The 13,096-nt window shown below is 37.5% G+C and overlaps 1 protein-coding gene across 2 annotated transcripts in view; it reads right to left on the bottom strand.

Annotated features, from left to right (window-relative positions):
• THOC2 (THO complex 2) overlaps positions 1 to 13,096 on the bottom strand; it is a 115,809-nt gene that overhangs the window by 63,491 nt on the left and 39,222 nt on the right. For both annotated transcript variants that reach the window (XM_044911959.1, XM_021686666.1), the window contains exon 8: positions 6,338 to 6,504. In XM_044911959.1, the coding sequence (XP_044767894.1) occupies positions 6,338 to 6,504 (167 nt within the window). The remainder of the gene's footprint in view (positions 1 to 6,337; positions 6,505 to 13,096) is intronic.

The following is a 13,096-nucleotide window of genomic DNA, read 5'->3' as shown; positions in this document are numbered from 1 at the left end:
TTTCACATATCTACCCTCAAATGAATCCTTAATCCTGCTGGACAGTCATACTCTATTTCTCTCATTCATTCACTCTCCTACTCTCCTATATAACTACTTCCTACCTTCTTTACTAACCTCGCCTAACCTCCAATACCTCCTCTCTCAGCTGATGACCTTATTTTCTATTTTGGCAAGAAAACTGGAGCAATCAAAATTTCTACAAACTCTCACCATCACATCCATCCACCTACCAACAACTGTACGTACATATGCTGCTACCTTTCCAACTATTATTCTAGATGAACTCTCTATGCTCCCATTTAAAGTCAATCCATCTACTTATGCCATAAACTCCATTCTCTCTATCCAAGAACATTACTCCAATAACTCTCTCCTACATCACCAGTTTTCTTCCCTTCTACTCAATCATTCCCATGAGCATAAAAATATGTTCTCTCTCTCCCTCTTCAAAAAATAATCTCTCTTGAGCTCACTTCCCCTGCCAGCTACCTTTGTGACTCTTTATAACAACTGCTTTAGAGTTGTCTACTCTATTTCCAACCTACTCTCCCCATTCTCTTAACACCACCAACTTTACCAAAATGGCTAGTTTTGCCCTCCCTGATGATAAATCCAATGACCAAATTTTAGTCCTCATCTTAAATGACCTATCGGAGGCATTTAACAAAGTTCATCATTCCTTCTTCCATTTAGCTTCCAAGATGCTATATTCTCTTTTTTTTTTTTCCTCTTACCTTATACATTACTTCTGTATCTCATTTGCTGATTCCTCCTCTTCTCCAGGCCCTTTAACATTGGAGTGCCAAGGCTCAGCCCTTGGTTCTCTTCTCTTGTCTCTCTATATCCAACTCTTGGTGATTTCATTTAGTATCACAACTTTAAATATCACCTACATGTTTCTGACATCTGTATTTCTATTTCTAACCCAGTCCTTTCTGATTACCAGATCTATATATCCAGTTATTTACTCAACATCTCACTTGGATATCTAAGACATCTCAAACTTAACATATGCAAAACTGAAATTCCTGATTTCTACCCCCAGTACACCAAACCCATTCCACCTGAAATTTACTCTATCTCAGTTGATAATAACACCATCCTTTTTGCTGCTCAGTCCAAAAAAAAGGTTAGAAATAACCCTAACTCTACTCTCTCACACTCTGTATCTAATCAATCAATGAATACTATTGGCTCTACCTTCAAAATATACTCAGAAGCTCATCAACTTCCACTGCTACCTTTACAATATCGATTCTTTGATAACCTAAGTCAAAATACACATGTACACGATGTCTTCTGTCTCTCTTATCTCTCTCTCTCTCTCTCTCACACACACATACTGCTCATGTCACCTTTACTCTGATAGCTAGTAATTAATGGGGGGGTGGGGAATGAAGCACTCATCCTGCCTTTCCAGTAGGAACTGTATTTCAATGTAACCAAGCAACCCAAGTTAATAAGGGACAACTCTTCTTTACAGAGAAATGATAGCTAATAAATGTGGAAAGATGATAACATCAGTAAATCAACAATTTGGAACACCTAAGGAAATAACTGATTCAGGCAAGGATCATTCATGTATTCTAAGCCACTTAATGTAAGGTTAATGAAAAACTGGACATTCACAAGGTGCCAAAGTATCAACATACAGATAACTTCCTATTAAAATGGGGGGAAATGTCATTGTTGAATGGAGGGATTAGACTGTCATCAACTTACTGGAACATTAAAAGTCAGACAGGCATGAGATGTTACGTGATATGAAACATAAAGCACAATCTGTGAAGTCTTTTGCAATTAAATATTTTACCTGAACATAGTCAAGCTCTGAGACCTAACTCTAAGTACATAAGACACACTGGGGACAAAGAACAAATTTAACCAACCATGAAAAAGCAATCAGATAAATCTAATGCTTGGAAGAATAATGTAGTCTTCTATGGTAATGGTGTCTTCAACAAGTCGATGCCATTAAGGAATGAGAGGGGACACTATTCTAAATTAAGAGACTGAAGAACCCTAACAAATAAAACACATGGCCTCTGACTGGATCACTGTTTGAACAAAACAGTTATAAAATGTACTTGGGAGACAATTTGGGAAATCTGAATATGGTCGGAGTTTGTTATATAATAGCAATCTAGTAAGATATAAAATTGGTATCATGGTTATATAGAAAAAGTCCTTACTTTTAAAAAGTACCAATTAGCGTATTTAGGAGTAAATGATATCTGTAATATAAATTAGTATTTCCAAAAAAGTATACCAACATGTTAATAAACTTACTTCTAGGTGATGGGATTACACTATTCACTCTTTTCTATATGTTTGAAAATGTTCATAATAAAGTGAAAACATAAAAGAGAAACAAAATGAAAGAACTAAGTCCGATCACATCACTCTCCTACTCAAAATCCTCCAATAGCTTCACCCAGTATCAAAGCCAAAAATCTTGCAGCACTAGCTCTATGTGATGTGGTCTCTCAGCTCTGACCTCATCTCCTACCACTCTCCCAATCAGTCTGATCCAGCCACACTGGTCTCCTTGTTGTTCTCCAACACATCAGGCATGCTCACACCTTAAGGCCTTTGCCTAGAGCCTCTTCCCCAGATATCTGCACAGTTTAAACCTCATATCCTTCATTTCATTGCTTATATCTACTTTTTCAGTGAGGTATACTCTCACTATTCTATGTAAAAGTGCAACCTACCACTCCAGCACTCCCACTCTTCCTTACCCTGCTCTATACTTTTTTTTGCCCCATCTCATTGATCACCTTCTAACATACCATATAATTTACCTCAAATATAAGCATCATGAAGGCAATAATTTCTATTTGCTTACAGATGTAGCCCCAGCACCTAGAACACTACCTGGCACATAAGAAGTGCCCAATCAAATTTTTTTTTCCAATTTTTTTTTTTTTAAAGTAATCTCTATACCCAATGTAGGGCTCAAACTCACAACCTTGAAATCAAGAGTCTTGTGCTCCACCGACCATGCCAGCCAGGTGCCCCCCTGATCAATATATATATATTTTTTTTTTAAGCAGGCTCCACGCCCAGCATGGAGCACAATGCAGGCTTGAACTCATGACCCTGAGATCAAGACCTGAGCTGACATCAAGAGTTGGACACTTAACTGACTGAGCCACCAGGTGCCCCCGATCAACATCTCTTAAGTGAGTGAATTTAAGTTATAATAATGCCTAGCCATGATACCGCTATTACTACTGTTGTGTTCTGAATCCAGAAATTAAGGGGCTGTGATATGGGTGAGAGTCATCATCTCTTTCCTCTTTCCTGTGGCAAGACAACGCCAGCCAAGTTTATCTTTTGGTTCCCTCACACCTCCTAGTACTCCTTTCTTTCTGTCCTTTGTGCTAATCCTCATGCTGTCCCTAAGCCCTCTATCATAGCCATCCCTGTTAGGAGAATCAAGCAGATGTGCCTGCCAAATTTTCCAAAGTGTGCTCTCAAACTGCCTACATCCCCTGCCACCCTTCCAAGTCAAAACATCCAGTATAGCTGATCCCAGGTTGAAACTAGGATAAAATCACTCTCACTAACTTCATGGCATAAATAATCAGCTTTGTCTAGAAGTCCTAGCACTAAGGGGAAAAAAAAAAGTCTGTTCATCCAAATAAGTCCCAACTGGTGAAAATATGGGTTATGGGCAAGGGGAATGAACATTTTCAGATAATGATAAGAAGAGGGGAGGGTGGAGTAAGGCAAGGGACCAATACACAAGGGTGACCATGTATGCCTAGGAGCCAATTCCCAGGCTTACATGCCCTAAGCACCTCTTCACTTTCATGGTTGTCCTTATTTTACCTCTCAGACCACAAATTATCGAAAATCTTTGACATTTTTTCCTCTAACCTCAGTGGTCCTTAAGACTGCAGATTTGTACAAGATAGCTCAGGCAATAGAAACAAAGGAATGGTGTTACACAGCGCAATATAAGGGTTATTCTTTCCAATAATAGATTATTTCTAAATCAAATGTTCCTTGCTGGGTATTTCTTATATAAGAAAAGGGCCCATTATCTATTTAAAAAAAAAGATTATTCCATGGGGCGCCTGGGTGGCTCAGTCGTTAAGCATCTGCCTTCGGCTTAGGTCATGATCCCAGGGTCCTGGGATCGAGCCCCGCATCGGGCTTCCTGCTCGGCGGGGAGTCTGCTTCTCCCTCTCCCACTCCCCCTGCTTGTGTTCCCTCTCTCACTGTGTCTCTGTCAAATAAATAAATAAAAATCTTTAAAAAAAAAAATTAAAATTAAAAAAAAAAGATTATTCCAACACTGTCAACCCCCCAGGGATATTTTAATTCAGCTCAAAAGTGTTACCATTATGAGGAATATTTTCATATAAAAATTTCTAAACTCTAAAACTCACATTCAACTAATAATACTTGATGTTATGCAGTAGGTCATCATTATTCACTGTAATATGCTCTGAAACCTACAGTCTCCAAAGCTGTAACCTATATTCTAATTAATTAAGCCCAAGTTAAATTTCAGCTACCCTATCACTTTAGTGATTGGCTTCATGTTCTCAAACCCAAAGCAATCATGGTACCTCTTAAGATGTGATAAATACTTCAACTTCTCTTCCTTGTACTAAGAGTGGACTCCCTGGCTGCTGGTAGGAATGGGGAAAGTTGCCATCACTAATTTTTGAACAAAGATGAAGTACTCTTGCCTAAAAACCCTGCCATGTGTCTTGTTTGGTATCAAAATGCTATATGAAGTTCTGATCTGATTTCTCTTCTGGAGCATCCCAGAAAATGGAAAATAAAAGATAAGCAGAGGCAGTAGGTGGTGTTATCATTTGAGAATACTAAAAGAAATCGTCTTACTATCCTGAATTTGAGCTCCAGAGGACAGGAAAAGACCCTCTTTACCAGAGTATCCTCAGTGCCTAGCAAAGCAAGAGCATATCATAAACATTCCATAAATGAGTATTTCTTGACTAAGTATCCCAGGCAGGTAGACAAATTAGGAAAGCTATACCAAAAGGATGGACAATAGAGGCCTTATTACATTAAAATCCTCCATGCTATCATGAAAGTTATCTTCCTAAAAACATAGATCACTCATTTACAATTAGTGAGCATTTACTATAGGCTAAGCAGTAAATTAATCCAGAGAAATTATTAAAATATAGACCCCACCCTAAATGGCTCACATTCTGACAAGGGACACAAGGGACACAGATACAGTTTATGCTAATATAACCTGATAAGTGCTAGAAGTCTGTGTCAGGTTTTATGAGAATAGAGATTAAGAAATAACTAATTCCACCTGGGTGAAGTGACAGCAAGACTTTACAGAGCAAGTAGCACTTGATCTTAAAGAATAAATAGGAGTCCTCAAGATGAGGAAAAGACAGGTGAGAGGGTTGAGTAAGAAGAGTTTTCTAGTTATAAGGAACTGCATATAAATAAAGGTCTATATATACTAATGTCTATACCTAAATTTAGGAAATGGCTAGTAATTTAATAGGACTAGAATATTAGATTTGAGGGGGGAAAACCACTAAATATGAGGCTGGAAGAAAGAATGGGGCTAGATTGTGAAGAGCCTTTTCTGCCATGTTTAGAAGTTTGAATTTTATCCTGCAAAGGTTTTTGAGCAGTGGTCAATTCGATCTCTTTTAAAATATAACAGTAGTAATAATATGAAAGACAGACTGAAAGAGAAATAGAGGCAGACTTGCTAGATAATTATTATAGTGATTTAAGTGAAAAGTAATGTAAAATATGCCTCAAGAATTTATCCACGTCCATAAAAAAATTCCTACGGTCATTGCCTATATAATAAAATTCTAACTCAACACAGTACCTTTGACAATCTAAAGTGTGCCTACCTTTCCAACTTCACTTCTTGTTCTTTCTTTTCCCTATATCTTACAATCCAGCCACATCAGACTATGTACCATTTCTTCAATTGGTTATATACATTCATACTGCCATGTCTTCACTCAGTTTATTTCGAAAAACAACTCTCAACAAACTCCTACTCATCCTTCAAGGACTGGGTTAAAAAAGAGTTGTATCTATAAAGTCTTCTCTGATTCCATCTCTCCCAAGGCAAAAATTTATTATGCTTTGCTCTAGGCTTTCACATCACACCATTCATACTACTAATATAGTACTTATCACATGGCATTGTTAGCTATCCATCTACCTGCTTTGCTAGAATGGCTGAGCTGAAACCAATCATTTACAAATAAAATTCAAATTAAGTTATACATATAAAACCATGAGATTTATCGATGTCTGTATACACACACACACACACACACACACACACACACTTTTTTTTTACCTGGTAAAACTTGAATTTGAACCCAAGAATATGACACAGTGTTTGCGGTTCACACATACTCATGTAAGATTCTAATAAAGATATAAAGAAGTCATCATGTTCTGGCCTGCATTCAAACACTTCTAAAATGACATCCAAAACTCTATTGGGATCCAGATTAAAGCATCCTGCAACAGATGAGATACACACAAATTCAAAAGTGATTATACATCATTTCTAATAATTAAACCATTAATTTTCAGGGACAACTTACATAACAAGATAAAATGTTTTTAAAAACAACTTCTTTTACAAGTTTGCTTCCCCTGCATCAGAGGATAATCTTTTTAATTTTCAAGATGATCAAGTCCACTCCCCATATTTTACAGATGAGAAATATGACTTGCCCAGGATTACAAAGTGGGTTAATGACAGAACTAGGGCTGGAGCCCAGGACCTGCGACACACAGACAAGTAAACTTTCTTCTATGCCACACTGTCTCAGGTCTTGATTACTCAGGCTAGTTAAAGAGATCCACATCTTTAATTCTCAGGAAAATATGACAATCAAAAATGCATTTACAAGTTAGGCAACTAAAGGGTTTTCCTTAATATTTCAAGAAGCATTTGGAATGTTGGTAAACAATTAAAAGTTCAGGTTCATAAAAGCAGAACATCATTTTTAGAATAATTTCTTAGTTTATCTTACATACACAACAAAACTATAAAATATAAACCGCACCACTGATTTATATCTATGGTTTTTGGCAGCATTCTAAGGAGAAAACAAGTATACTACTGATACTGAAGAGATGAAAGAACACCAAGGAGTTGGGGACATAACCAAAGAGCGTAGATAACACAAGCAAAGAGAGGAGGAAAACGATCTAGGCAGAGCCAGAAAAGAAAGGAAAAGCAGCACTGAATAGGCACCGATGGCTACTTATCCTTGCTAATCTCATGAGGTAAAGCTAAAGAGGGCCAATGGACACAGATTTAGTAGACATTCCTATCAGCGACCCTATTCTTAATACATTATTAATTCCATTTGCATCCAGCTTCACCTGTTACCATATATTATAGTGTAGTCCTATCATATGTGCATTTAATTTATGAGAATTTGCACAAAACAAAAAAAGTGAAAGAGGGGCGCCTGGGTGGCTCAGTTGGTTGGGCGACTGCTTTCGGCTCAGGTCATGATCCTGAAGTCCCAGGATCGAGTCCCGCATGGGGCTCCCTGCTCAGCACTTCTCCCTCTGACCCTCCCCCCTCTCATGCGCGCTCTCTCTCTCTCTCTCATGCTCTCTCTCAAATAAATAGAATCTTTAAAAAAAAAAGTGATAGAAATAAATTTAAACAATACAGGAAGTTCCATCCACCATTCCTCTCAATAAAACATATGCTTATGACCCAGAGTGAGCACGAAATATCAATCTGCTGTTTCCTCAGTTTATATCAATTCCCATATGCCTTGCACATCAAGCTGAATGGAATTCTAGAATTTTAAATTACATAGTTTTCATTAGACATAGCGCCTCCATGCAAGCTAACCACTTCATTGGGGCAAATAAATAAATATTCCTTTCTTCTAATGCTGGAGGAAGAAAAAACAACTGTGTTGAACTTAGAAATCTTAGTTCTGAACACTGTATTTTATAGATGACTTAAGAGATTTTTCAAAGAAAATTCTTATATAACCTATTATAAGAGATTTCCAGAGTTACTTTTATTAACTCCACACTTAGTTACATTGAATGCTATAAAACTAATATCTGATTCACAGTATCTTAGCAATCACTTGGAAAACCAAACTCTCCAAATATAAAAAGTATTTCTTTCCTCGTTTTATGAAATCCAAAGTTAAGAATACATTTTCTTCTATTTCTCATACTAAAGGGAAAAAAGACTAACACAGTGATTATGTCTCACTGAAAAGAGCTCCAGATTTTCATAAATTCTCCAAAGAAATATTTACCTAAAGTTCTGAGAAAAAAACTTCTAAATATTTTTGTCTCTCTCTATACCCTCCAAAAGTAGCCTATGAATGTAAAAGTCACTCCAGAATAGCAAATGGAATTTTTAAAGGCTGTTGGTGGAAATATAAAATGCAAAATGGCACAACTACTTTGTAAAACTGGCAATTTCCTTAAAAATTAAACTTACAACTACCCTATGACCCAGCCATTTCATTCTTAAGTATTTACCCAAGAGAAATAAATGTCTATGTTCATACAAAGACTTGTACAAATGTCTTTGATAACAGCTTTATTTATTTTCTTATAACAGCTTTATTTATAATAGTACCCTCTCAAATGTCTATCAGCATGTAAATGGACAAACTGTAGTACAGTATAACTGTCATATATACAGTAGACTACTACTCAGAAATAACAAGAATAATACAAGCAAAAACGTGGATGAGTCACAAAATAATTATGCTGAATGAAAAAAGCCAGACCAAAAAAGAATACTCACTATATGATTCCATTTATTAAAAAAATTCTCAAAAATGCAAACTAATCTATAGTGACAGAAAACAGACCAGTGGTTACCTGGAGAGGGGGAAACAGAGTGAAGGAGGATGAAACACAAAGGGGCAAGAAGAAATTTGGGGGAAGGGGGTAGTGGTAAATGTGCATTATCTAGATTGCTGTGATGTTTTCACAGATGCATACATGTTATAACTCAAACTGTACACCTTAAATATGCAGTTTATTTATGTCAAGTATGCCTCAATAAAACTGAAAAAAATGCCTCCAAACTGTTCTAACAGACAGTAAAGATTGTGAAAGTAAGACCTAGCAAATTCTCTAGCCTTATAACTGCTAATTTACTAAATATAAAAATCCAGTCACCAAATAAAAATACTCTATCAGAGATGACAAAAGATACATTAAATATAATTTTGAAAAAATTGCTGGTTTATAATTACCCATCAAGCTACAACTAGAACATGTTACATGGGAATGCTGTGCTTCATGAATCACATTGCTTTAAAGTTTTGTGGGGTTTTTTAAGATTTTATTTATTTAGGAGAGAGAGTGTGTGAGAGAGAGAGAGCACGAGCAGGGTAAGGGGCGGGGGAAAAGCAGACTCCCCCGCTGAGCAGGGACCCCAATGCGGGGCTCGATGCCAGGACTTCAGGATAATGACCGAAGCTGAAGGCAGATGCTTAACAAACTGAGCCACCCAGGCGCCCCTAAAATTTGTATTTTCAATGTGCTACAGTGTGAGCCACCTTCATTATGTTTTTTTAACAGTATTACTGCATCAAGGCTATTCTATCAGTGATCCGTACTGTCGACTAACTACCAGTTTCTTTTCTAGATGCAATTTAAGGCAGTAATCTAAAAGAGAAGATATGTACCTTTATTTATAACAGATATCAACCTTTGCATCTTTCACAAAAGAAAAACTGGCTTATGAATTTTCTATTAAGTGTCTCAAGTTTAGTGCAACCAACTAGAATGACCTTTGCTCCCTAAGATGGAAAAAGTAACCACACCATGTATTTAGAAAATGATTTTTAAAACCTTAAAGATCTGCTAGGTAACAGTTAAGCTATAGAATAAAACTCTAGTAACAATCAGTAAGCTTGGAATGTCCAAAATAATTTTTTTTTTCCTAATGGCAGCTGTCGGTAGAACATAGGCACTCTTGTGCTCAACCATCTTAGAAAGGCTTTTGTCTAGCCCAAACATCAACAGTCCTGTGATCTTGAAAGAGATCATAAGCCTAGCTCCCCACCTAGGCATTATATAGCTGGTGTAGCTACATTAAGGATATATACACACATATAATGCCTTTATGTCTTCTGAGGAATAAACAGGGAACCATATTGGAAGGGAACAAGTTGAAAAATAAAAAAGTGGTAGAGCTGTAATGGCCATGGATGCATTCCTTCATTTAAATAAACATTAAATAACCACCTGATACGTGCCAGGTGCCTGTGATAGGGAGATTAATAAAATGCCTAAAAGAGAGTTCACACCTTTTGGATGATGTCTTTTTAGAAATGCGCTGAAAAAGTAAGTGAAGTTTTCCCAAAGATAGACAGGATGACACTAGTCATTATTAGAGCAAGCGACTGTGACTAGAGGCAAAAAAAAATATTGATTAAACTGACAATGGCTGTTGGAGGAATATGCCAAATGGAGATTCCTAACAGAAAAAAAAAAATCCCAAGGTAATATTGTAAACATGACTGGGAGAGATGTCCAACCCGCACACTTCAGACAAGAAAACAGAATAGCTTCAATCATCATGTACCGGACAGAAAGGACCTTATGAGACAGAGAAAAACCATGTGTTGAACAAAAGGACATAATCTGGCATCTAGAATTACTTTAGAAACAGGCTATGATGTAATCTGAATGCTTGTGCCCCCCCACCAAAAACTGTTATATGGAAATTCTAATCCCCAATGTGATGGTATTTAGGAGGTGGGGCCTTTGAGAGGTGATTAGGTCACAAGAGCAGAGCTCCCACGAATGAGCTTAATGCCCTTAAAAAAGAGAGCTCCTCTGCCCCTTTCACCATGTGAGGATACAGCAAGAAGTCAGGAAGCTTTCACCAAGAACCCAACCATGTTGGCACCCTGATTTTGGACTTCCAGCCTCCGGAACTGTGAGAGATACATTTCTGTTGTTTATATGCCACCCAGTCTGTGGTAACTTGTTATAGTATGAAAGTATTTTTAATTTCTTTACTGCAGGTACAATGGCATCCAAGTCATCAATTTCTAAGATTTCAAGTAGATCATTAGTAAATGCCTGAAATGCTGGGAAAAATTCCTCCTGTTCTTCCAGTTTGTTGATAATGCTTTGGAGGTCTTCAGGTCCCAATACCTGCATAACCTGTTCATTCACATCCTCATTAATCAGCCTACACAATTTTCCAACTGTGTTCACCAACACACACAATGAAGATGAACTATCTAATTCTAAGAGTTCTTGGAGGTTTCTCACAGCATTGTTCATTTCTCCAAGCCTAGTATAAACTTCATTCATTTGTGTGGTAACTTGTTATAGCAGTCCAAATGGACTAAAACAGGCTAATAAAAACCTATGCTAGATTATTTCTAAGAAACAGTATTTGCAAAAAAACTATGCATCTCAAGGAAAGAACCAGAGAACCAAGATGCAGAGAAATGCACCTAACAAAATAAAAGTATAATTTTAAGGAAAAAATCTATGCTTGAGAACACCAATTGCTGTCATCTTTTTCATAGCAGAAAAAAACTTCATAACTAGTATACAGTAAAGAAACTTCAATAAAGCAAAAACACAAAGGAGGCAAGAAGAAATAAAAAAAAAAACTGGCTTCCCTTTCCAAGAGATAGCAGACAGCTGACACAAAGATAAGATGCTTCTAGGCTGAATGGCCCTTATATCCAGATTGGTCCAAAAATAAAATACTAAGTATACTCAAGGTAACTTAGTCAAAATGGTTAAATGTAAATAAAATCTTTTAAAAAGGGGGGGGGTGCCTGGGTGGCTCAGTCGTTAAGCGTCTGCCTTTGGCTCAGGTCATGATCCCAGGGTCCTGGGATCGAGCCCCGCTCAGGCTCCCTGCTCAGAGGACAGCCTGCTTCTCCCTCTCCACAAGAACACTGCTTGTGTTCCCTCTCTTGCTGTCTCACTCTGTCAAATAAATAAATAAAATCTTTAAAAAAAATAAATTAATTAAATTAAATTTAAAAAAAAAAAGGGCGCCTGGGTGGCTCAGTCAGTTGGGCGTCTGTCTTTGGCTCAGGTCATGATCCCAGAGTCCTGGGATCGAGTCCCGCATCAGGCTCCTTGCTCAGCAGGAAGCCTGCTTCTCCCTCCGCCTGCCACTCCCCCTGCTTGTGCTCTCTCTCGCTCGCTCTCTGACAAATAAACAAAATCTTTTTAAAAAAATGGTTAAATGTCCCATAATATGCCCAAGAATCATCTGGCTTGGGGTCTTATTTTGTTTTTAATGTTTCTCAGGTTACTTGCCAAGCAACCAAGAGAACTTGGGAGACTGAAGGTGCAGAGATTCTCACCCTACCTTTCCCCACCTCCAGCCAAATCTAGAAACTTGGACACCAGGCAACAAATTAAGGTCCTGAGGTTTGGTGAAGAGGGCTCTGGTTCTGGGTGAGTAGCACAGGGTTAGAGCCTAGGCCAAAAAGATCCTAGACCACTAAACCCAAAACCAGGAAGAACCATTTCCACTCCCTAAAACTAAACTCAAGTTAGCTAGCTCCATGACTAATTTTTAGCCAGAACTTTTGATTTAGAGCAGAAACCAGCAGAGTGTGGCCTGTGGGTCAAATCCATTCAGTTTCTGTAAATAAAGTTGTACTAGAACACATTTATTTACATACTGTCTATGGTTACTTTCAAACTACATCGGCAGAGTTGAGTAGTTGCAACAGAGACCATATGGCCCACAAAGCAAACAAATATTTACTACCTCACCCTTTAGAGAAAAAATCTGCTGACTCCTAATTTAAAAGAAAGAAAAGGAATACCTATTACTTTTTTTGAAGGGCATTCAGAAGAGTTATAGTTTAGCTCAATAATCAAAAGTGTCCATCTCTGATATCTTTCCTTGAATTTCTAAATGATGCCTTTTGCCATCTTGATGCAGGGTTCATTTGAGTGGGGTCTATGACTTAGTAGCTAAAGAGCCTACTAATCACTATCCTTTCCCATTTAATAAGTTTTTCAAATTTACTGTCAGACTTGAGATCACAACCACCATGTGGACTCATATGATTCTCCTTCTTTGCTTACTCATGCAGTAAACAGT

This window comes from Neomonachus schauinslandi, chromosome X, assembly GCF_002201575.2.
Source record: "Neomonachus schauinslandi chromosome X, ASM220157v2, whole genome shotgun sequence".
NCBI classification, from domain to species: domain Eukaryota; kingdom Metazoa; phylum Chordata; class Mammalia; order Carnivora; family Phocidae; genus Neomonachus; species Neomonachus schauinslandi.
Note: the sequence above shows the minus strand (reverse complement) of the source record. Positions and strands in the feature narration are given on the sequence as shown.